This window comes from Crassostrea angulata, chromosome 3, assembly GCF_025612915.1.
Source record: "Crassostrea angulata isolate pt1a10 chromosome 3, ASM2561291v2, whole genome shotgun sequence".
NCBI lineage: Eukaryota > Metazoa > Mollusca > Bivalvia > Ostreida > Ostreidae > Magallana > Magallana angulata.
The window spans coordinates 26,325,176-26,347,634 of record NC_069113.1 but is presented as its reverse complement, the minus strand read 5'-3'; the positions used below and the strand labels follow the sequence as shown (position 1 = coordinate 26,347,634).

The following is a 22,459-nucleotide window of genomic DNA, read 5'->3' as shown; positions in this document are numbered from 1 at the left end:
GACTAAAAAAACGTCGTTATTTTTAACGGTTTTCTTAGTTTATCTCTTTTCTGAAAAATATTTTGTTAACACATGTATTGCAAAAAAAGTTCATATTTACAAGACTTTTCATTTGATATCAAGAAAAAGGGGCTGGCCCCTCAAATTAAGGGACCAAAGGGCTCTAAAGTCTTTCATCTGTAGCCCTTTACTGAGGGATATTTTGTGAAACGTTATAGAAGCAAATATGTTTATCTTACAGTTATTTATCCAAGCAATGTAATGATTTTATCATGTGTTACGTAATTAGTGGTTTTTAGGGGCCAAAAGTCTAGAATTTTGACCACCCATATCTCAGAAAGAAAAAATATTTTGACATGCAGTATAGAAGTAAAAATAGTCAAAATGATGTACTAAATAATATGCAATTTTCAAAATTTCGTTAAATAGCCCCTATAAGGAGTTAAGGGATCGGCCCCTAAAACGTTCTTTCCCCTATATCTCAAGAACGGTAACGAATCTCTTAACACGTATTGAACAAAATGTGTTGAAATTTAGATGACCTTTAATTTAATATCAACAAAACGGGGTTGACCCCTAAAATTTCGGGGCCAAAGGGCTCTAAAGTCTTTCATCTGTATGCCTTTACTGAGGGATATTTTGTGAAAGGTTATAGAAGCAAATATGTTAATCTTATAGTTATGTATCCAAGCAACGTAATGATTTTATCATGTGTTACGTAATTAAGGGTTTTTAGGGGCCAAAAGTTCAAAATTTTGATCACTCATATCTCAGAAAGGAAAAATATTTTGAAATGCATTGTAGAAGAAAAGATGCTCAAAATGATGTACTTAACAATATGCAGTATTCAAATTTTCCTAAAACGGTCCCTATAAGGAGATAAGGGATTGGCCCCTAAAACGTTCTTTCCCATACATCTCAAGAACAATAACGAATTTTTAACACCCGTTGAACAATGTGTTTTTAGAATTAAATGACCCTCAAACAATGTAATGATTTTATCATGTGTTACGTAATAAGGGTTTTTTAGGGGTCACAATATCAAAAAGTTATATCACTTGTATCTTGTAAAGGTGGCAGGGGATAGTTTTTTGGTCGAGGAAATGTGAGACAGATAGTGCTCATATATGTGATTTAATTTTTCAGTGGATTTTTAAATTTGCCAAAATTGATTTGCATGCAGGGGCCACATGGTCCCGAATCTTGAGAATTTTTAAACATTTCAGAATAAAACAAGTACAACTTACATATAGCACTATATAGAATAGCCGGGGACGGTCTCAAAATCTTCTGAAAAATTGTTCTTTCTTCACATTTTCACGGGTCCAGCACCACCCTCCAGTCCCGAGCAACTGCCATAAACTACCATAGGATTGGTAGCTCAATGTACTATGTATACCCATGCAAATAATCACCAATTGATGGGGGGGTCAATCACCTTCTTTTCGAGTTACATTTCGTGTTCTGAACCTACCCTACTTTTCAAGCACTAAACCGAAAGTAAAAATTTTGGCCACAGTATCGCATTTTCATTCCATATCTGACCAGTATTAAAGTGTCATATATCAATGAAATTGAAATGAGCTCCTCTATCCACAACATGAATGCAATAAATATTCTAGCAATTTAAACCTCTCATACAGTACATGTATAACCAGCGAAACCTCAAAAAAAACATTTTGACAAGTAATATACAGAAGAAAATATGCTCATAATGATATGTATAAATTAATAATAGTTTTTTTAATTGATTTGTCAGTGTCTAGGCAGATTACATCTGAAAATACATCAAAAAGAAAAAAATCACGGAACACACAAACCGAAATAGTATCGAGTGGTTTAATTTGATGGATTAAATTTTTCGTAAGAGTTATCTAATAAAGTTGATGTCATATTCTTAAAATAGAATACACTTGGCGTCGTCTGAGAAGAAACTGCGCAAATACAAGATATTGTGGGACATCGTTGAAATTTGAAGACATTGATCAAGATACATATATCATTAGATATTTAACAGCACAGGAAATATAAGCATTGATCTGAAGTGTGTGTAGTCGATTATTTGACCGATTATTTGATCAGTGCATTGAGCATCGTAAGTATTTATGCCCGAATTATTGTCGAACAAAGTAATCTTTGACAGTTTGTAGTTATACCATTGACGGTATGCAAATTTACTTCGCTCGACGATTGAGTTTATTTAACACGTTACCGTTTATGTGTTTGTATACTGTGATAGATAGAACTGCCAAGTTCAAACTCCTATGACAAAACAGCTGTTTAACAGGTCCAGCACAATCTCTTGATTAACTATACATGTATAGCTTGGACAAAAAACAAACTATATAACTTATTAAGCTATTCAGAGTATCTTGATTTATCAATTTTGTCATACATTTTTCTTAAAATGTTTATATTTTAAGCATGTATAAAAATTCGCACTTTGGTGCAGTGATAGTTTTCAACTTTGAACTGTTCTGTAAACGAAATTGTATCTCCTTTTGGGGTAATTGATTCATGACCACACGTTACTTCTTGAATGAAATATAAAGGAAGTCAGTTATGGTAAACAAGACAACTGATTGGCATAGTAATTCAGCACATCAGAAGAATTCTTATCCACACCTCAATGTACAAAAAGTGGAGGACAGGGAGTCAAGTGAAGTTGTACCCAAAGCGACTCATACCCAAACAAACTAAGTATCGATTGGTTTGGTGGTAAACATGTTTAATTGGGTTGTAAATGTAAAATATATAATCTGTTAAGGTTTGGTTTTTATATAATTGCAATACTAAATTTAGAAATAAATGTAGAATTTTTTATAATATAATGTCATGTCCTTTAAGTAGTGCAGAAACGAATACCATAAATCAGTATTCGAATATTCGTGAGTGCTATTCAATTCATATTCAAATATTTGTAGATGTCAAAGACAAGGTATTAAGTTTGTATTACTAAGTGGGTGTATGTGTAGACTGCTTAAACACGTCAGTTCGAAGTTGACACAACGCATGAGTATTCATTGAATTGGGTGTACATTTATCTTTTAAGCAAATAATATACTGATATTTTTTAAAAAATGTCCTTTAAATAGAATCACAAGTTTGATTACTTCTTTAATAATATACTACAGTCCAAACTCCTGTGTGAGACCGATACGTAACTTCGTAAGTCATTCCAAATATTTCCGCCATGTTTGATATAGTATTAAAAAGAAAACTGATAGCGCTCATAGTTCTAGAAATGTTCTGTTTATTTGAGAGAGAAAAAACAAATTATATCAAGGTATCTTTTTAAAAAAAACTTTCGATGTACCTTTCGATATTAACTCTCCGTAGCTCGCACTCGATCAAACATTTAAGCAAATTATTTCTTCAGGGTCTATTATGAATTGATAAATCCAGAATGTTTGTCTCCGTTCGATGTAAACCATGCTTTTACTTTCAAGGTAAACAAGCATGGCAGAAGAGTCTATATTACTGGGTTAAGTAATAGATTCTACCAAGCATGGCAGTCATAGATGGCTTGTCTTTTCTTTCGTTCAAAGTAAAATTGTCCAGCTTCTCCTTTCCATTGTAACGAAATAACATGATGCTGCTTAGTTTACAATGCTTAATATGGGTGTTAGACATGTGATCGAATATTCGAATGCTAAATATACATTCGAATATTAGAAATTTGCTATTCATTCGCGAATATTCATACATTCGTTTCAGCACTACCTTTAAGTTAGCCTAAGATTGAGGTTCTTATATCAACATTTGATAGAAAATTCTGTTTACATACAATCTTTTCTTTAAAATACTGATTAATTAGATTCACAAATTTAAAAATTCTTCACACTCTTTGAAGGCAGACATAACATTATAATTAATGTCATTTTTTACTCGACAATTTGATTACAAGTCTGTTTGGGTATGAGTCAGTTTAGTTAAGAGTTGACTGTAATTCATGGACAGTTACCAAAACAATGGAATATATTTTAAGCCTAAAATTGTTCAAAAGCTGCAATGTTAAAACTCTCTAATAAGGGTTACTTTTTTAATGGTCAATGATGCAAATATGAGTAGTTAGTTAATTGGGATTTTTCGTTTATTACTTAAAATAAATGAAAAAATTGCATATATATAGCTTTATCAAGCTATTTTGAATACCTTAATGAAGAAATTGTGGTGGACCTGTCTAACAAAAAGTCGGATACATTGAATACGTTACACGATAATTTAAAGTGTGGATGCTGCATCTTACATTTAGGAAATAGGCTTGCTGATATTGCACGAGAAATCTAGAGAATTACCCCAGTGTGCTAAGATGTTTTTAAATATGGCTAAGTCACAGACCTCTTAATATCTATGTGTAGGTAATAGAAGTACATGAACTTTCTTTTTATAAATTATGTATACTTTGATTGTCAGACCGGATCAAATATCGGTGCCAAATAACTCAGTTGGTAGAGCACCGGACTGGAGATTTAGGGGGCCCAGGTTCAAATCCTTGACTGTTCCGTCATTATTTCTCCCATCCTGTCACAATACTATAGTTTGTTTAAAAATATTTATGCAGCATGTTGGGACGACTTTTAATAAAAATAGACATACCTGCGAAAGAACTGCAATTGAAATAGATGTCAAAGGGAAATTTTTCAAGATACTTTCATTTACACAGTCATTATCATTTTTCCCTTGAAAAATATCTTGCGGAAATTTATCATGCAGAATTTTGACATATTTTCTCCATTTGAAAGTCAGTCTGAAGAGCTTGCTCAGTTTCTCAACATAATCATCCAGGTCTGTTGCTATACAAAATCCTCAAACGTAAGATTTTTTAGCCATGTATAAAACCTGATAAGCTTTGAGTGGCTTTTTACGGGAGAAATCTTAAAAAATTTTCATACTCTTGAATGAACAATGAAGTCTGAGGTATTTATAAATATCCATTGATAAAGCAAAATGTGAATGATAAGAAGTCACTGTAATGAGTTGAAGTCGACTTGAAGATACTTCCTGTCCAAGACTGACCAAAAGTGATATTTTCGATGTATTTACAGAATTGAAAAATCCACCCACTCTTTCCAATTGTCTCATTTAACATTACATATCGTTAATGTTCATTTGACCTTGAAATAACATCTGTTATGATAATTGCTCTGAAAATGAAAAAGAATCAACATATTTTTACCCTATTATTGTAAATATGCATCATAAATGTAGAAAACATGTAGAATTCGAACATTTTTCGTGGATTAATCATGCGTCCCCAGCTACCTGGTTGTGTTTGAATTTCATTTTAATTAAAAGCAGGTATCACACTTGTAGGTCTTACCAGCAAAGTTAAAAGGAGACTAGAAACCAGAATAAATGAAATATACACAAAATATGATAAATATAAGCTTACTTTCTATGAAAACAAGAAATCACATTAAGGGTGGCATGTCTTTTTGTGAATAAAAATGCTACAGATCATCCATTTACCAAAAAAAAAGATCAATTAATATCAGTGATGGTTGTTTTCAAATATGTGTGAGAAATGACTCAAGGAAATTTCTTCAAGTTTCATAATATTAGGTTAAAGTGTTTAAACTAATGCTTCTTATGAAAATCAAAAGATAGGGGGAGGGTATACACATAAGGGCATTTCTAAGTGATGTGATGCTTTTATCATAATACTATCATGTAGGTGTATATAGAATTGAATAAGGTTTCTTATTTAAGGAGGTTGAACAACAATTGACCTCTAAAAGATTAGGTATAGATGCTTTACTTATGGAGAACCCTATGAATCTGTGTTAAATAGTTGAAAGTGGAAATGGTGGGTTCACTTAAATGGCCATAATTTTCTAAATCTTCTATGGAATTGGCAAAATGTGGTATACTCTTTCTCAGAATAGCATAAGCTTTTTATTTTCTAAGACAAAATTACTTTTCAGAGAATGTTAGTGTAAGTTAAAAGTAGCAAGGGACAGTTTCTGATAAAGTACCTGTCAATATTTTTGAGAATTGCTGTACTTAAAGGATTATGAGTGTTGCTAAAATTCATGAAATGATTTTTAATGATTATCATTAGTTAGAGGGATGTCTCTTGTTGAAATTAATATGCAATATGTAGGCCCCATATGTTAGGTACATGGAAATTAGAAGTAAATTGCAAAACCTGCGCCTATGACTGTTGTGTTGACTTTCCACAGTGAAATTGCAAGTTACAGACGGGAGGTAAAATAACACGAAAAGTAGGTGGATGGGACATTGTGAACTTTACACCCATAAGTTTAGGACATGTGATGGTGCAACATGCACACAGTACGAAAGGTCAACCCTTTGCAAGGAATTAGCTGGGGAAGGTCTATAAAGCTGAAAAATCATGAAAAATTAGCAAAATATGAAAGGGTCAAAATCTCATAAAAACCAGTATGTAGAAAATTTTACAGGTTATGACAAGTAACTTTCTTCAGAAATTGGTGATTGGTTTAAAAAGTATGAATTAAAGGTATTTATGCTAAATGGGAACTGAGGAAATTCTATTTACAGAGTTCCAAAGACACACATCCCTTGGCTACAGTAAATTGTATAAAAAAAAAACTATCCTGTGCCACCTTAAAAGCTGTTTAAAAGAGTATCATTTTGATGTTAAGAGGTAAATAAAAATTGATGAAATAACCATATCACTGCATATCATGCATATAGAGTATTAAGAGGGAGTGATAGTTGTCACCATATTTAGACTGTATCAGTCTCCTTATAAAGAAGAGTTTATGTAAAAATAAAGGAAAGTCCCCAATTTTTAAATATTAAATGTATGACATTTTTAATCGAGTGTTCCAAAGCAAACATCTGGTTATTGGAAAAGTGAGCGGGCGGCTGCCAAAACGATACCCTTTTAATACAGATAACTCTTCCAAAAGATAGGAAGTTGTTGTTTTGCAGATCAAATGTACATATATCAGAGCTGTGCTTTTTACTTGAAATTTTATTTATGATATTTTTGTTATAAAAATACCAGCTGCTGAACTTAGGTAATTCTCTCACAGAATATTGCATGTAGGGTACCCCATTTCTCTGGATGTGTTGTGTTTTATCAATTCGGGGTTAACATACTGTTCACACAAAAGAAAAACCTGGTTGCTGTAACATTAACAGCTTTTCTCTTGTTACTAAATTATAGTATATAGTTAAACAAAATCATATCTTAAAATTTAATGGTATATCTGATGTTTACATTGTTGCCCACCCAGCCCCCTTACTGTAAATGAAATCCTCATTAAAGAAAATTTTAGTCCTATGGGATCAATTTTTAAACGGGTTTTTAAAAAAAAAATTGAAAACAATGATTGAAATAGTAAAAAATTGGTAGGCAGACAGCTGCCAAATGGTTACCCTACCCCTATGGTACAAATAACACTTTCAGCTGTTGAACTTTTTAGTTCAATTTAAAGTTCTTTATTCCAAGAGATAACTATTTTATTATTAGATAGATATTATATAAATAGTGCCTGTTTAAGAGGGCAAAAGTTGAAATTGACACCCCGATAAAACTATTTTCAACCGACGGGAAGAGGAGGTTGACAATGGTTTTGGAGGGGTGTCAATTTCAACTGTTATCCTCCCAAACAGGCACTATTTATTTTATTATACTGAATGTCTTATTATTAAAGAAAATTTTACTGCTTTCACATAGAAATGACGTGAATTCTATGGCGAACCGAACAGGTTTTATACAGAGAGGAGCTTTATCTGGCTATTTTTATTTGATGCAAAGGGAGCTATGTTTAATTTCACTATGTGGTTATTTCTCTATAACAAATGAAAAAAGGGATACACAAATTTCTTTACGCATTACGTTTACTGTCAGTTACATTAATGAGCTTAAATCTGACATCTTTGATTTTTAGCTCACCGAGACGAAGTAAAGGGGAGCTCATGCTATAACCCCGGCGTCAACGTCGGCATCCGGACCTGGTTAAAGTTTTTGTTGCAGGTCCTGTATCTAAGATATTACTTGTCCTATCTTCACCAAACTTGCATGGATCATGCATCTGGGCCTACTTGTGTGGAGGCATCCTTAGATAGTGTAGATTCAAATTGGCTCAAATCATGGTCCCTTGGGGTAAGGTGGAGCCACAATCAGGAGTCAAATTTTTGCACAGGAATATAAAGAGAAATTTTATTTTAAATCTTTTACTTCGAACACGACTGGCCAGAAAAGCTCTAACTTGTGTGAAGTATCATCAGGTAGGGTAGATTCATATTGGTCAAATTATGATCCCCGGGGGTAGGGTAGGGGCACAATTGGGACTGGTTAAATCTTTACAAAGGAATATATTAAGAAAAATCTTTTTCTTTAAAAAAAAATTCTTAGAAAAGGTGCAACATTAGTGAAAGCAACCTTGGAATAGTGTAGACTCAAATTTGACAAAATCATATTTTTCAGGAGTAGGATGGAGCCACATGGGGTGGGAGTCCAATTTTACAAAAGAAAACAGTTTAAATTCAGCAAAATTCAAATGTTATAATATATGGTTTAACTTATATGCAAGCATTTTGACATATTTTTTAATCTTTAAAATTGTTTAGAGGTTGGCCTCTGGACAATTCTTGGGGTTCACATGTTTGATGTAGGTTTATATCCCATTTGATTTAGATCTTCTTGAGAATTGTAATGTTCAATATGTGAAATTACTATACTGTGACAAAAAGGGATCTATGATAAACAGAATATCCAGAGATATTTTTATATACAGGATCTGTTGAATAACATTGTCCATATTTTTTTTGGGTATATTGCTCCGTAAAGCTGATTTTATAATGTCTATTGTTGCTCAGGTGAGCAACGTGGCCTGTGGGTCTCTTGTTAGAGCTGGTTAAAGTTTTGTTGCAGGTGCCCTCTGATGATTATATCTTAGTTACTACTGGTTTTAACTTCACTAAACTTGCATGAATGGTGCGTCTTATGATACTGATGCTCCAGACAGGCTTGACTGCTGAATCTTAGCCATAGGTTTCAGATGCTGGAGAAAGTTTAGGTTTTTAGAGCTGTTTAAAATTTTTGTTGCAGGTGCTCTCTGATGATTATATCTTAGTTACTTCTGGTCCTAACTTCATCAAACTTGCACGGATGGTGTGTCTTATGATACTGATGCATCTGACAGGCAATAATGCTGAATCTGAGCCATAGCTTGCAGATGCTGGATGAGGTTAAGGTTTTTGGAGCTCGTTAAAGTTTTTGAAACAAGTGCCCTCCGATGGTGATATCTTAGTTATTACTTGTCTTAACTTCATCAAACTTGCATGGATGATGCGTCTTATGATACTGATGCACCTGACAGGCTTGAATGCTGAATCTGCATTGATGCTTGATAAAGTAAAGTTTTTTGGAACAGATCACATGTTTAATAGATAATAGTACATGTACTATTTCAAACTTGCATAGTTGATTAAACTCTAATATGAATGAATCGCAGAGGTAGCTTCAGATGCAGTGCTTGTTATCCATAATCAAGGATGCTAAAAAATATATCATAGTTATTACTTGTCTTAACTTCACCAAACTTGAATGGATGGTGTGTCTTAAGATACTGATACACCTGACAGCCATGCATGCTGAATCTGAGCCATAGTTTTCGGATGTTGGAGGAGGTTAAGGTTTTAATAGCTCGTTAAAGTTTTGAAACAGGTGCCATCTGATAATGATATCTTAGTTATTACTGGTCCTAACTTTACCAAACTTGCATGGATAATGTGTCTTATGATACTGATGCACCTAACAGGCTTGAATGCTGAATCTGAGCCATAGGTTTCAGATGCTGGATGAGGTTTAGTTTTTTGGAACAGGTCACGTGTTTAATAGATAAAAGCATGCATAGTTGATATAACTATATTATAAATGAGGTAGCTTCAGATGCAGAGCCTGATCTCAATAATCAAGGATGCTTAAAAAATCTCCTACCTCACTCAAACCTGGTAGATAGATAGATGTGTTTGTTGTGTAATGATATAACATGATTTCTATGATAAAGTATTGTAAAATATGATACACAGTTGTTTAATATGATACAATATAATATCATATGTTATATTGTAAAAAGTTAAAAGATACGAGATGATATTGTATCAATTTTTTTTATATTTTATAATATGATATTGTATCATGATATTGTTATGAATAGTATTGTATATTATGATACAGTATAATATAATGATTGTATTATTGATATTGTATTATTTATTATGCTCCCCTTCGAAGAAGAGAGGGCATATTGCTTTGCTGCTGTCTGTTGGTCGGTCGGTCCACCAAAAGTTTCCGTTCATTTTCTTTGCAATGGATGAATATATTGAAATGAAATTTGGTATACAGGTTTATCATGATAATATCTAGGTTAATTTCGATATTGGTTATGATAGAGTAATTTTCGACAGAGGTATGGCCCTTTGACTTAGAAAAATTCAACTTATTTGCAGCTTCCGCTCATTTTCTTCGCATAGGATGAACATATTGAAATAAAATTTGGTATACAGGTTTATCATGATAATGTTTCCAAGGTGGGGAGGGGCATAAGTGTTTCACAAACATCTCTTGTTTATTATATTATCACATGATACTGTTACATATGATATTGCTATATATGATATTGTATGATATAATATTGTTTATTATAGAATATTGTATCATACAATATTGTATTTTGTTTTCCCTTGGACTGAAATGTCACATTTCCATTGGATTTAACATGGCACGTGATTACCTCATATATCTCTATGTAGGTTGTTTGAGGATTACTGACTCACTACGGAAATAAATTGGGTTGATCAATCTCATAGACGGCTCGGCTTCGCCTAGCCATCTATGAGATTGATCAACCCAATATATATCCGTAGTGAGTCAGTAACTAATATGATATTTATTCTATAATATTGTATTATAAGATATTTTTATGTTATATTATATCATATCATACGATATTGTATAACATGATATTGTTTTATATAATATATGATTACATCACATGATATTGTATTTTATGATATTGTAATATATATTTTTGTATTATATGATACAATATGTATAATATTGTATTATATATTATTTTATTATATCAAATGATATTGTACCAATTCATATGATACAATTTTGTATCAAATTATATTGCATCATATGATACATCATATTATGTATCAAATATGATACAGTATCATACAATTCAATATCATACTATATTATACTATATAATACCATATGTTGCAATATTATGATGTATTATGTGATATGATATTGTATTATGTAATAAAATACAAATATTTATAACACAATACAATATCATATCATTTGTTAAAATATCATATCTCATTATTGTTTATTACAGTATTTTATTGTATTATATGATATATATTGTAAGTATGATAGGATGCAATATTGTATATTATATTATGATGATGATGATAAACATTGTATCATATAAAACGGTATGAAATGAACATATGATTATCATACAACTTTTTAACAGATGAAATACCATATTGTGTCAAAACAGTGTCCATGAATATCCAAGTTCATAAAGTATGATTTTCATATAATATGAAAAGGGTGGTCTCATAAAGGTGATGCCTCATTAAGGTTTTGCCTCGTCTCGGTGAGCTAAGTAATCTTTGATTAACTTTGTTTATCTCAAGTGAGCTTTCTGATAAAAATTTGTCCACTGTCTGTCGTATTTGATGTCAGGTTTTCACATTTTTATCTTCTACTCCAAAACCACCAGGCAAATAAAACTATTCTATTAAGAGATAAAACATGTGTGCAAGCATCCTTAAGTAGTGTAAATTCAAGTTTGTCCAAATGATGATCCCTAGGTGCAGCTACTCATAGGTGATTCAATGTTTATCAAGGAATATTTTTTAGAAATCTTTATAGAACTTCTTCTCAAAATCCTTGTGGTCAGAAAAGCTGTTACTTATATAGAAACATATTCATGTTGTGTGTATTCAAATCATTGTCCACCGGAGATAGAGTTGGGCAACATTAAGGAGTCAAATTAATCTTACACAGGAACTCAAAATATAGAGGAGAAAATTTTTTAAGATTGTCTTCACAAAAACCATTTTGCAGGAAATACTGTAGCTTGAATGGGAGCACAGTCAGGTAGTGTTTATTCAAGTTTGCTAATGAAATCACATCTCGGGGTAGAAAAAGGCCACAAAATATGTTGGGATCAAAGTTTTACAAAAGAAAACATCAAGAAAATATTTAAGAGTGTTCTTCTCAAAGACCATTTTGCCAGAAGAGTTTAAACGTATGAAAGCATCGTAGGTTAATGTTTGTCAAGTTTGATTAAATAATAGTTTTTTAAATTAGGAGAGTACAATAGAGGTGGGGGTTTAAAGTTTTCATTCAAATATAGAGAAAATATTTGAAAATTATATTCTTAAATAACCATTTGGTAAGGAAATATCTCCAGAGAACAATAGGACATAGCTGTCAAGAGTCAATTTGTTGAAACAACATGTGATTGCTTGACTGTTGAATTTAACACCTACAATAATTAAAACAGGATTTAGTTTATTTTGTCTTTTGAATGATTATAAATATCTTTGGGTGGAAAAAGCAACATAGACTGAAACTTGTATTTTTATAAAATGTGATGGGGGAATGAAGTATCTTAATGATACTGACATTGAAATGGCTAAACATGTAGAATTGTGTTTTTATGTTGTTATCTTATTTCCTTAACTTATGATTTACATTGAATAAAGCAAACAAATACAAAAAAATTGTACTTCCCAGTATATCTGAGTTGAATGAAAATAAATAGTATTTACCGGGACGGGTATTGCCGTTATTTACCACTTGTATTTCCCAGCAAATCTTGCCCCTGGGGTCATCCCCAGTCACCACGAATTAGAAATTACCATGTATCTCAAATGCGGATAGGATCATGAACCCTGAATTATATATATTCTTGTTCCTAATGACAAAGGCCATCAAATAGTGTGAAGGTCATGTGCCCCAGGGGTGGTCCTGACCTCCCTTGATCAGGAAGTGTCCAATTATTGTGAAAACACTTTGGATCCTGAACCCTATACCAGATATATTTTTGTTCATTGTGTAAAGGAGCATCAAATGGTATTTAGGTGAGAGGCCCTTGGATTGGTCATTACCTCCTTTGAACAAAAAATCAACCAAATATATTCTAAGTGGTTGAGATCCCCACCCCTGAACCATATATTCTTTTTTTTTTTTTTGTCAACGGGTATCAATTGGTATCTAAGTCATAGGCCCCACAGTTGATCCTGACGCCCCCACCCCAAAGAACAGGAAGTGCCTGTTATCTTGAAAATATCTTGAAAAGGCTTAATATTTCTTCCCCTAATCCGAAACCATATATAGCCTTGCTCCTTGTTTAAAGGTGCATCAAATGGTATGTAGGCCGTAGGGCCTGGGGATATTACTGACCCACCTTGAAAAGAAAATGTTAAAATATCTTCAAAATGGTTTTAATCCTACCCCTAAATCCCAATATTTACTTGTTTTTTTAAGTCATAGGCCCCATGGTTGATCCTGAACCCCCCCCCCCCCTAAAAAAAAAAACCCACAAAAAACCAGGAAGTGCCTGTTATCTTGAAAATATCTTGAAAATGCTTAATATTCCTACCTCTAATCCTAAACTATATATATCCTTGTTCCTTGTTTAAAGGGATATCAAATGGTATGAAGGCCATAGGCCCTGGGCACAATACCTTGAACAGAAAGTGCTTAAATATCTTCAAAATGGTTTCAATTCTACCCTTAAATCCATATATGTTTCCTTGTTTTTTGTGTCAAGGAGCATCAAATCGTATCTACATGTAGGTCATAGGCCCCAAGGTTGGTTCTTAGCCTTCTAGAACAGGAAGTGGCCAACTATCTTTGGGCACTTTACAAACAATTGAGATCCCCCTAAACTACTGTAGAAACAGAAATATTCGATAAGGATTTAATTTCGTTATATTCGATGGCAGTAAAAATCAACGAAATTAAATTAATAATGAGTTTTTCACCAAATTATTAATGAATACAAAGAGATTATGATATGAGGAAATTAAATGCCAACAGAATTTTATTTGGTTAAAAAACAACGAAAGTTTGACCCAACGAAAATATGTGCTTCTACAGTGTGCGTATATATATATATATATATATATATATATATATATATATATATATATATATATATATATATATATATATATATATATAGCATTGAATACTTTTTTTGACGTCATCGTCTCAATCACTGACGTCAAGTGAGCAGACAAATTAAATAATGCGCATTAGCGCATTATGATAATTTGTCTGCTCATCTGACGGCAGTTATTGACACCGCGACGTCAAAAATAAATCATTTAATGCTTATGTTTACATTCCCTGACTGATGAAATCAATTAATTACTTAAATAAATCGATATAAATTGCAGATCACGGAGGGAGTAAATTAATAACAGCAAAAACAGCTGTTTTATAAAACTGGTTTAAACTGGTTATCACATAGAATGTTGAGTTGAGATCGACGAGCATGAAAATATAATCCATGAAAAATGACTCTTGAAATTTTGCTTTTAACAATAAAGTCAACGTTTTTGTTGAATAATTTTTAAACATGGCGTTTTGACAACATTTATGAAATTTTTTTTTTACCGATAACATAGAAATCACCGTTTGAGAACTACTTATGTAAATCACATGTAAATTCTTACGCAGTGATTAGGTGTTGCATTTAGAGGCACTTAAAGATCACATATTTGAATGGAAAATAATACTAGAATGTAAATATATATATTTTTGTTGTGCTAAGGGGTATTGAATGGTATGTAGCTCATGAGACTCGGGAGTGGTCATGGCCCCCCATTGAACAGGAAGTGCCGAAATAACTTGAAAATGATTGAGATCCTAACCTATAAACCATATATTTTCTTGTTCTTTGTGTAAAGGGGCATCAAATGTATGAAGGTCACAAGAATTGGGGGTGGTTATGATCCTTCTTGAACAAGAAGTGCCTAAATCTTCGTGAGCTCATGTTGGTTATGCTGATGCACAGTAAATGACCCCTGCTGAACGTCATGAATCTCTTAAAAAAGAAATAATCAAGAATTAAATCTCATTGTCTGTAAAGTTTGACCATTGTGTGTTTTCCTGACCCCTCACATTCTTGGGAGATTATCTTCGACCTAATTATATTTTGCATCTGTTAATAACAAAGTATATCCCTGTATTAAAAAATATAAAATTAATTTATAAAAAAAAAAAAGTACATAAAAATGCCTTTTTTCCAACCAACTTAAATTGACGAGTTGTTTTTCAGATGCCAAAAAGAAAAAGAGCTGTTAACAGTAGACAAAAGCGAGAGAATGACAAAAAGAGAAAAAGGCAGCAGAGACAAAAAACTGCACCTGGAGATGTCCCAGCAGATCAGACTCTAACAGACTCTTCTGTTCCTTGTCGGACAGAGGAGGAAGCTGTTTCAGCTTCTCCCGGTAATTTTCCGGGGCTTGGTTTTATGGGGTTCCCACCTAAAGAGGAAAAACCCCTGGCCAGGGTGCAGGCCTCGCCTCGAGTGAAAATGCATTCACCTGCCCCGAGGTTGCCATCTCCTCGGGGAAGTCTGTTTGTCCGTGAACAGGACAAGGCACCGTCCCCTGACTCCCTAGAAAGGGTTTGTGCTCCACCGAGGGCATCTGGACCGGACACCGTGCACGTGTCTGGACCAGCAGGTCAGGCGCAGTTGGAAACCTCCATGTATGTAGGGACCAGCAGGAAAATAAAAGATGAGGGCAACTTGACGGTAAACAAAAAGGAAACTAAAAGGAAATCAAATAGAAATGAGAACGGAAACAATGAGAAACATACTTTTTCAGATAGATATAATGATGGAAAGACTGAGAAAACTAGTGCAGATTTGTGGCGGCAGAAATCATCTAAAGAAGGTAATTTTGAAATATCAGTGCAGGGTTCATTTCATCAAGCTGACCCTTTCTTTGAAGATAATGCTGGAACACAATGTGTAGCAATTTGTTTATCAGGATTGGCTTATCACAAACTTAAAAGTGCATTAAACTGGACAACATCGGATATAGACCAAGTTTTAATGACAGGCGATGAGTTGTACACGTATTTGCAAAGGAGCTCCTCAATTAATGATAGGTACCTGCTGGTTGAAGAATTACCACAACTCTTTGAATGTTATAATCAATCATATACATTTCATGCAAACGAATCACTAGCAAGTGTTATTTTGGCTAATGATAGCTTAAATTATGCTGAATTTAATGCATTGCCACTAGATGAAGCATTTCAAGTTGCTCTAGCAGACAATGATGGGTGTTTTGTTTGCTTTGGAGGAAACACTTTTTTGATAGGAAAAACAGAATGTGGTTTCTTTGCCTTCGATTCGCATTCTAGGTCCTCTGATGGAATGTTAAGTATGTATGGAAAAAGCACAAGAGTTTTATTTCGAAATGTCTATGAAATATATTCACATATTCAAAATCTAGCTCTGTCAATGGGATATTCAAAAAGCACTGAGTGTAATTTGACAGGTGTGACCTGCTCAATGAATTGTATTGAAAATGACAGGAACAAAGATGAGGAAGAACAAGATGCTGTTGTGCTATTTGAAAAGTCTGTGTTATCAGAAGAAAGAATTGACAAAACATGTGATCAAAATGATGATGTAATATTTATTAGTCAAGAGCAATTTCAGTTTAGTTTTTGTCCATTGAATTCGGAAATTAAACAGAATCTTTGTCAATTATTGAATGTTCCTTACATATGCAATGAAAATTCTGCGTACATGCAACATTCGGAAACAAATATGACAACACCAAGATTAGAAAAAGAAATTGTAGCAGACGGAAACTGCTTCTTCAGAGCTGTTTCATTCAGTCTTACAAACTCAGAAGATTTTCACAATGTTATGCGCAATGCTGTCTGTGAGCATATGATAGAACACAAGGAATTATTTGAACCATTATTGAACAATGAGCCATCTGTTGACAGTCACATTTCATCTACACAAATGTACCAAGATGGTAAATGGGCTACTGATGTTGAAATATTTGCTACAGCCCACTTACTGCACACTGATATCTATACATTTTCAAGAGGATGCTGGCTAAGATTTTCAATTAAAGATGTTGAACCTTCTGAACGAAACAGAACTGAAGCAATTTATTTAAATCATCAACATCAAAATCACTACAATGTAGTTCTCTCTGTGAATGCAGATCACACAGACTTGACTCAAATCCCAAATGAATATGAGAAGCGATGCCGAAATCGAAAACGAATGCAAGAAATAAGACAAACACCATCAGGTAATGCAAAGAAACAGTGTTATGCAGAGAAAAGAAGACAGTCTTTAAGAAAAAGATACAAGTCTGATTTACAATTTAGGGAAAAGAAACTGAAAGCCGCTTCTAAGAGATATTTATGCGATGAAGAATTTCAAGCAAATGTAAAAAATATTAGGAAGCAAAGGTATCATGCTGATGTTGAGTACAGCACCAAAACAAAAGAAAGAAGCAAAATTAAGTACGCAACTGACCCAGAACATAGACAGAAAGTAAAAGAAAGAATTGTTGTAAAGTATGCAACAGACCAAGATCATAAAAAAGCTTTGAAACAAAGAAGTATTGAAAAATATGAATTAAATGCTGAACACAGAGAAACTGTAAAGGCAAGGAGCAAACTGAAGTACAAGTTTGATGAAGCACACAGGATACAAGTCAATGAAGCAAGTACAAAACGATACAGGGAAAATAAAACCTACCGGGATGCAAAACTTAATGCAGCGGCTGAGAAATACGAGTCTGATGTTTCGTTCAGGTCAAAAAGAAAAGCCTCGAGTAAAAATCAGTATGATTCCAGTCCAGCTAAAAAAGCACGAATCAAGGAGAGAATAACAAATCAGAAATCTGTTAAGCGAGCTAAACTTGAAAACCAGGATGAGATAGTGAAATTATTTAAAGAGAAAGCTGTGCAGGGCATAGATTATTCATGTTGCTGCTGTGATCGACTCTTGTTCAAAAATCAAGTTCAGAAGTGTGAACAACACAACTATGCTAAAAATGAGCATGCAGCAAATGTTGCAGACTTGTGCATTCAAGACAAGTATTGCCACCATTGTTCAAAAGCATGTCCAAAAAATTGTGTTAAGTCCAACTTATGGATTTGTTTTACATGTCATAGAAAAATCTTGAGTGGAAATATTCCAGCAGAAGCCGCAGCTAACAAAATGACACTTGAAGATATTCCAAAGGAATTCCAAGAATTAAACAGTCTTGAAAAACACTTGATTGCAATACACATTCCATTCATGAAAGTTATGGCACTTCCACACGGTGGTCAGCAAAATATTCATGGACCAGTTGTGTGTGTCCCATCTGATCTGAAGAAAGTAACAAGTTTACCAATGAAAACTGATGAAGACCTGTTACTTAGAGTAAAACTTAAGAGAAAGCTAAATTATAAAGGTTATATCGAATACCAGTTCGTGAACCCCAAGCATATATTTGAGGCATTAGAATATTTGAAACAAAACAATCAATGGTATCAAGATGTAACAATAGATACAAACTGGAAACCAACTGTCGAAAGCTGCCAAATAACCGAGCATAATGAACAATTACCAAACGATGAGGATCAGCAACAGATAGCGACTGATACTTGTTTACAACCAGTTGATATTGCTCAAGACGTTCTCGACCATTACTTTGATGATATTTACGATATTGCTCCTGGTGAAGGAAATAATCCGATAAGAATGTTACAGGAACCAGGCAACGAGGCAAAATCATTTCCGTACCTCTTTCCTACTGGAAAATTTTCATGGAATGAGAAGAGAGAAACACGAATTACGTTGTCAAGATACTTCAACAACCGTCTTATGAATACTGATGACAGATTCGCAAAAGACAGCAACTATGTTTTCTTCAGCCAGTTCATGTCTGATTTAAATCAAGTTATAGAAAAGACACAGATATCCATCAGAAAATCGGTTAGAAGAATAGAAGGGGAGCGTAAAATGACTGCTAATATGGTACAAAACCCAGAAATTTTATCAAAGATGATGAAAAATGACGAGGCTTTGCGATTCATGCAACCCATACGTGGAACACCAGCATATTGGTCAGCCGCACAAAAAGATCTGTTTGCTATGCTTCGTCAATTAGGAATTCCTACATGGTTTTGCTCATTCTCTGCTGCAGAACATAGATGGAGTGATGCAATTGCAACAATACTAAGACAGCAAAATGATAGCAGAGATCCAAGTAAGATGGACTGGGCTGAAAAAAATGAAGTCCTCAGAAGTAATCCTGTCACAGTTGCTAGAATGTTTGAACACAGATTTCACGTTTTTCAGACGGAAGTTATATTTTCACCATCACAACCGATTGGAAAAGTTTCAGATTATTTCCAGAGAGTCGAATTTCAGCAAAGAGGATCACCACACATGCATTGTTTATATTGGATAGAAAATGCACCAAAACTTGATGAAAACGGAGAGGAGGAAGTATGCAATTTTATTGACAAGTATGTAAGTTGTGCAATACCATCTGACAATGAAGACTTGGAGCTCAAGAATATTATTTTGTCTGTACAACAACACAGCAAAAAACATTCGAAGTCATGTAGAAAAAAGGGCACAGAATGTAGGTTTAATTTTCCTAGACCACCATCTACTTGTACGTTTATAAACTCTCCAAACGAGCAGGACACACTTGAAGATGATGCTGATGCAATTCAGTTAAAAGTGGAACATGCAAAAGCTAAACAAATCCTATTACAAGTTTGGAATGAAGTACAAGATGAAGAAAATGGACTGGAAAACACAGAACAGATTTTCGAAAAATTGGGCTTGACACAGTCTCAGTACATAGAAGCACACAAAAGATTAGCAAAGAAAACATCAGTAGTTCTAAGAAGAAACCCTTCAGAACTGTGGACCAATCAATATAATCCGTGTCTTTTGAAATGCTGGGATGCTAATATGGATATTCAGTTTGTTTTGGATCCATTCAGTTGTATTGTCTACATAATTTCTTACATTTCAAAGTCTGAGAGAGAAATGGGAATGGTGTTAAAGCAAACGAAAATAGAGGCAGAAGAGGGTAATGAGAGTGCCCGTACAACCTTAAAGAAAATCGGTTCTGCATATTTAAATCATAGGGAAGTGAGTGCTCAAGAAGCTGTCTATCGTGTATGTAACCTGAAAATGAAGGAATGTTCAAGAAAGGTTGTATTTGTACCAGTGGGTGAAAATCCGACAAGACTGACAAAACCGTTGTCCCAAATCAAAAGAAAACGCACAACAAAAGACGATGACGAAGATGAAGAAGACGATGAAGACATTTGGATGACAAACATAGTAGAAAGATACGAAAATCGGCCAAACGAACCATTTTTTCAAAATATGTGTCTTGCAGAGTTTTGCTCAGAATTTAGAGTGCTTGCTAAATCACAGGTTCCCAAGACTCATAATGAAAATGTGTATGAACTGCAAAACTCAAAGGGATTCATTCAAAAGAGAACACGCACACAACCAGCAATTATACGATACCCAAGATTTGATGCTGAGAAAATGTCAGAGAAGTATTACCAAAGCCTGTTACAACTATTTTTGCCTTACTGGGGAATTAATCAGTTAAAACCACCAGGTTTTGATCAATATGATACATTTTACGAAAACGGATACATACGAATCACAGCAAAGCAGAAGTTGAAATCAGTCAAATCAATTGTGGACGAAAACAAAGCAAGGTATTCTCAAAATGAAGATGTAATCGCACAGGCACAGGAAAACTTTGAAAACATCGGGGTACCAGAAGATGCTTGGGCAAATCTCTGTCCAGAGACAGAATTAATGAGACATGAATTGTCTGCAGAAAGAAATGTTGATCTTGATTTGAATGCTACTGAAGAATTGCCAGATATGCAGTCACAAAAGACTAATAGTGATGTTCTTTACAAGGTTCAACAAAATACACAGTCAAAAGAAGAAATAACAATTGTTCTTCAAAATTTGAATGAGACTCAAATGAAAGTATTTTATATGGTGCGGGAGTGGTGTTTGAAAAAAAGTTTTGGCGAAAAACTTGAACCAATGCACATATTCATAACTGGTGGAGCAGGAACAGGCAAAAGTCATCTTATTAAAGCCATACATTATGAAGCTTCACGTTTACTTGGAAAACAATTGACAACTCCCGACAGTGTTTCAGTACTACTTACTGCTTTCACTGGAACAGCCGCATTTAACATCGGAGGAAATACTATTCACCATTTATTTTCGCTGCCGAAACATATGCCTTTACCATATGAACCATTGCGAGAACAGAGTCTAAGTGAAATGAGAGTTCAACTTGCAGATCTGCATATTCTCGTTATCGATGAAATTTCAATGGTGTATAAAAGATTATTATACTATATCCATGAAAGACTAGTACAGATTAAGAAATGTAAAGAACCTTTTGGAGGAGTCTCGGTAATTGCCGTGGGAGATTTCTACCAGCTTCCTCCTGTTAAACAGCGCAAAGATGAACGTCTCTATAAAGAAAATCCACTTTATCCTTTTGATTATTGGGTAGATCTATTCAAAGAAGTGGAATTAACAGAAATTATGAGACAACGGGAAGATATCCCATTTGCAGAGGCACTGAATACACTTCGGACTAGAAAAATAAAACAATCACTGGAAGAACAAACCAACTCCATCCTAAGAGAATGTATACGAGAGGGGCCAGACGATGTCCTTCATGTTTATGCAACAAACGATGAGGTCAATGCCTATAATTTGACAATGCTCAAGAAGAAATGTGAAGAATTTGTTGAAATTAATGCTCAAGACTTCACAAAAGATAAAAGTACGGGAAAACTCAACATGAGAAGCAAGCCTTTCACAAGGTCTAAAACAGACAGTCTTCCAAGCTCTTTGTTATTGGGACTTGGTGCAAAAGTTATGCTCACTAGAAACTGCAATGTAGGTGATGGTCTTGTTAATGGAGTTATGGGAGTTGTATCAAAATTTGTATATGGCCAGAGACATGCAGAAAAAAGTGTTGTTGCAGTAGAAGTACTATTTCATAATATGAATGTTGGGAAGAAAACCGGAAAGAGAAGTAGAAATGGAAATCTCGTTATGATAGAAAGAATTCAAGAGGATATGAAAGATCAGAAAACAAACAATGTTGTTCGGCATCAGTTTCCATTACGATTGTCATGGGCCTGCACAGCGCACAAAGTACAGGGACTGACAGTTGACAAAGTAGTTGTTAATTTGGACCGATCATTTTCACCTGGACAAGGTTATGTTGCGTTGAGCAGAGTTACATCAAAAGAAGGTTTATTCATTGACTCAGACAAACCTGAATTGATACAGAAAAAGATATACGCAGACCCAGAAGTCAATTCAGCTTTGCAGAACATGCCGAAAATAACATT

The 22,459-nt window shown here is 33.9% G+C and overlaps 1 protein-coding gene across 1 annotated transcript; it reads left to right on the top strand.

Moving 5' to 3' along the window:
• Positions 1-15,323: 15,323 nt before the first annotated feature.
• LOC128176821 (uncharacterized) lies at positions 15,324-22,089 on the top strand. Its single transcript, XM_052843370.1, has 3 exons — positions 15,324-15,945; positions 17,245-20,990; positions 22,003-22,089. Exons 1-3 carry the CDS (start codon positions 15,324-15,326, stop codon positions 22,087-22,089), a joined length of 4,455 nt encoding a protein of 1,484 aa, XP_052699330.1.
• Positions 22,090-22,459: the final 370 nt, after the last annotated feature.

Excerpts from the sequence above, each read along its gene's own strand:
- LOC128176821 (XM_052843370.1), top strand. The coding sequence starts at position 15,324 with ATGCCAAAAAGAAAAAGAGCTGTTAACAGTAGACAAAAGCGAGAGAAT. Across the intron at positions 15,946-17,244 it reads GCAGAAATCATCTAAAGAAG|ATCACACAGACTTGACTCAA; the intron begins GTAATTTTGAAA and ends CTGTGAATGCAG. Across the intron at positions 20,991-22,002 it reads ATAGTGATGTTCTTTACAAG|GTGATGGTCTTGTTAATGGA; the intron begins GTTCAACAAAAT and ends ACTGCAATGTAG.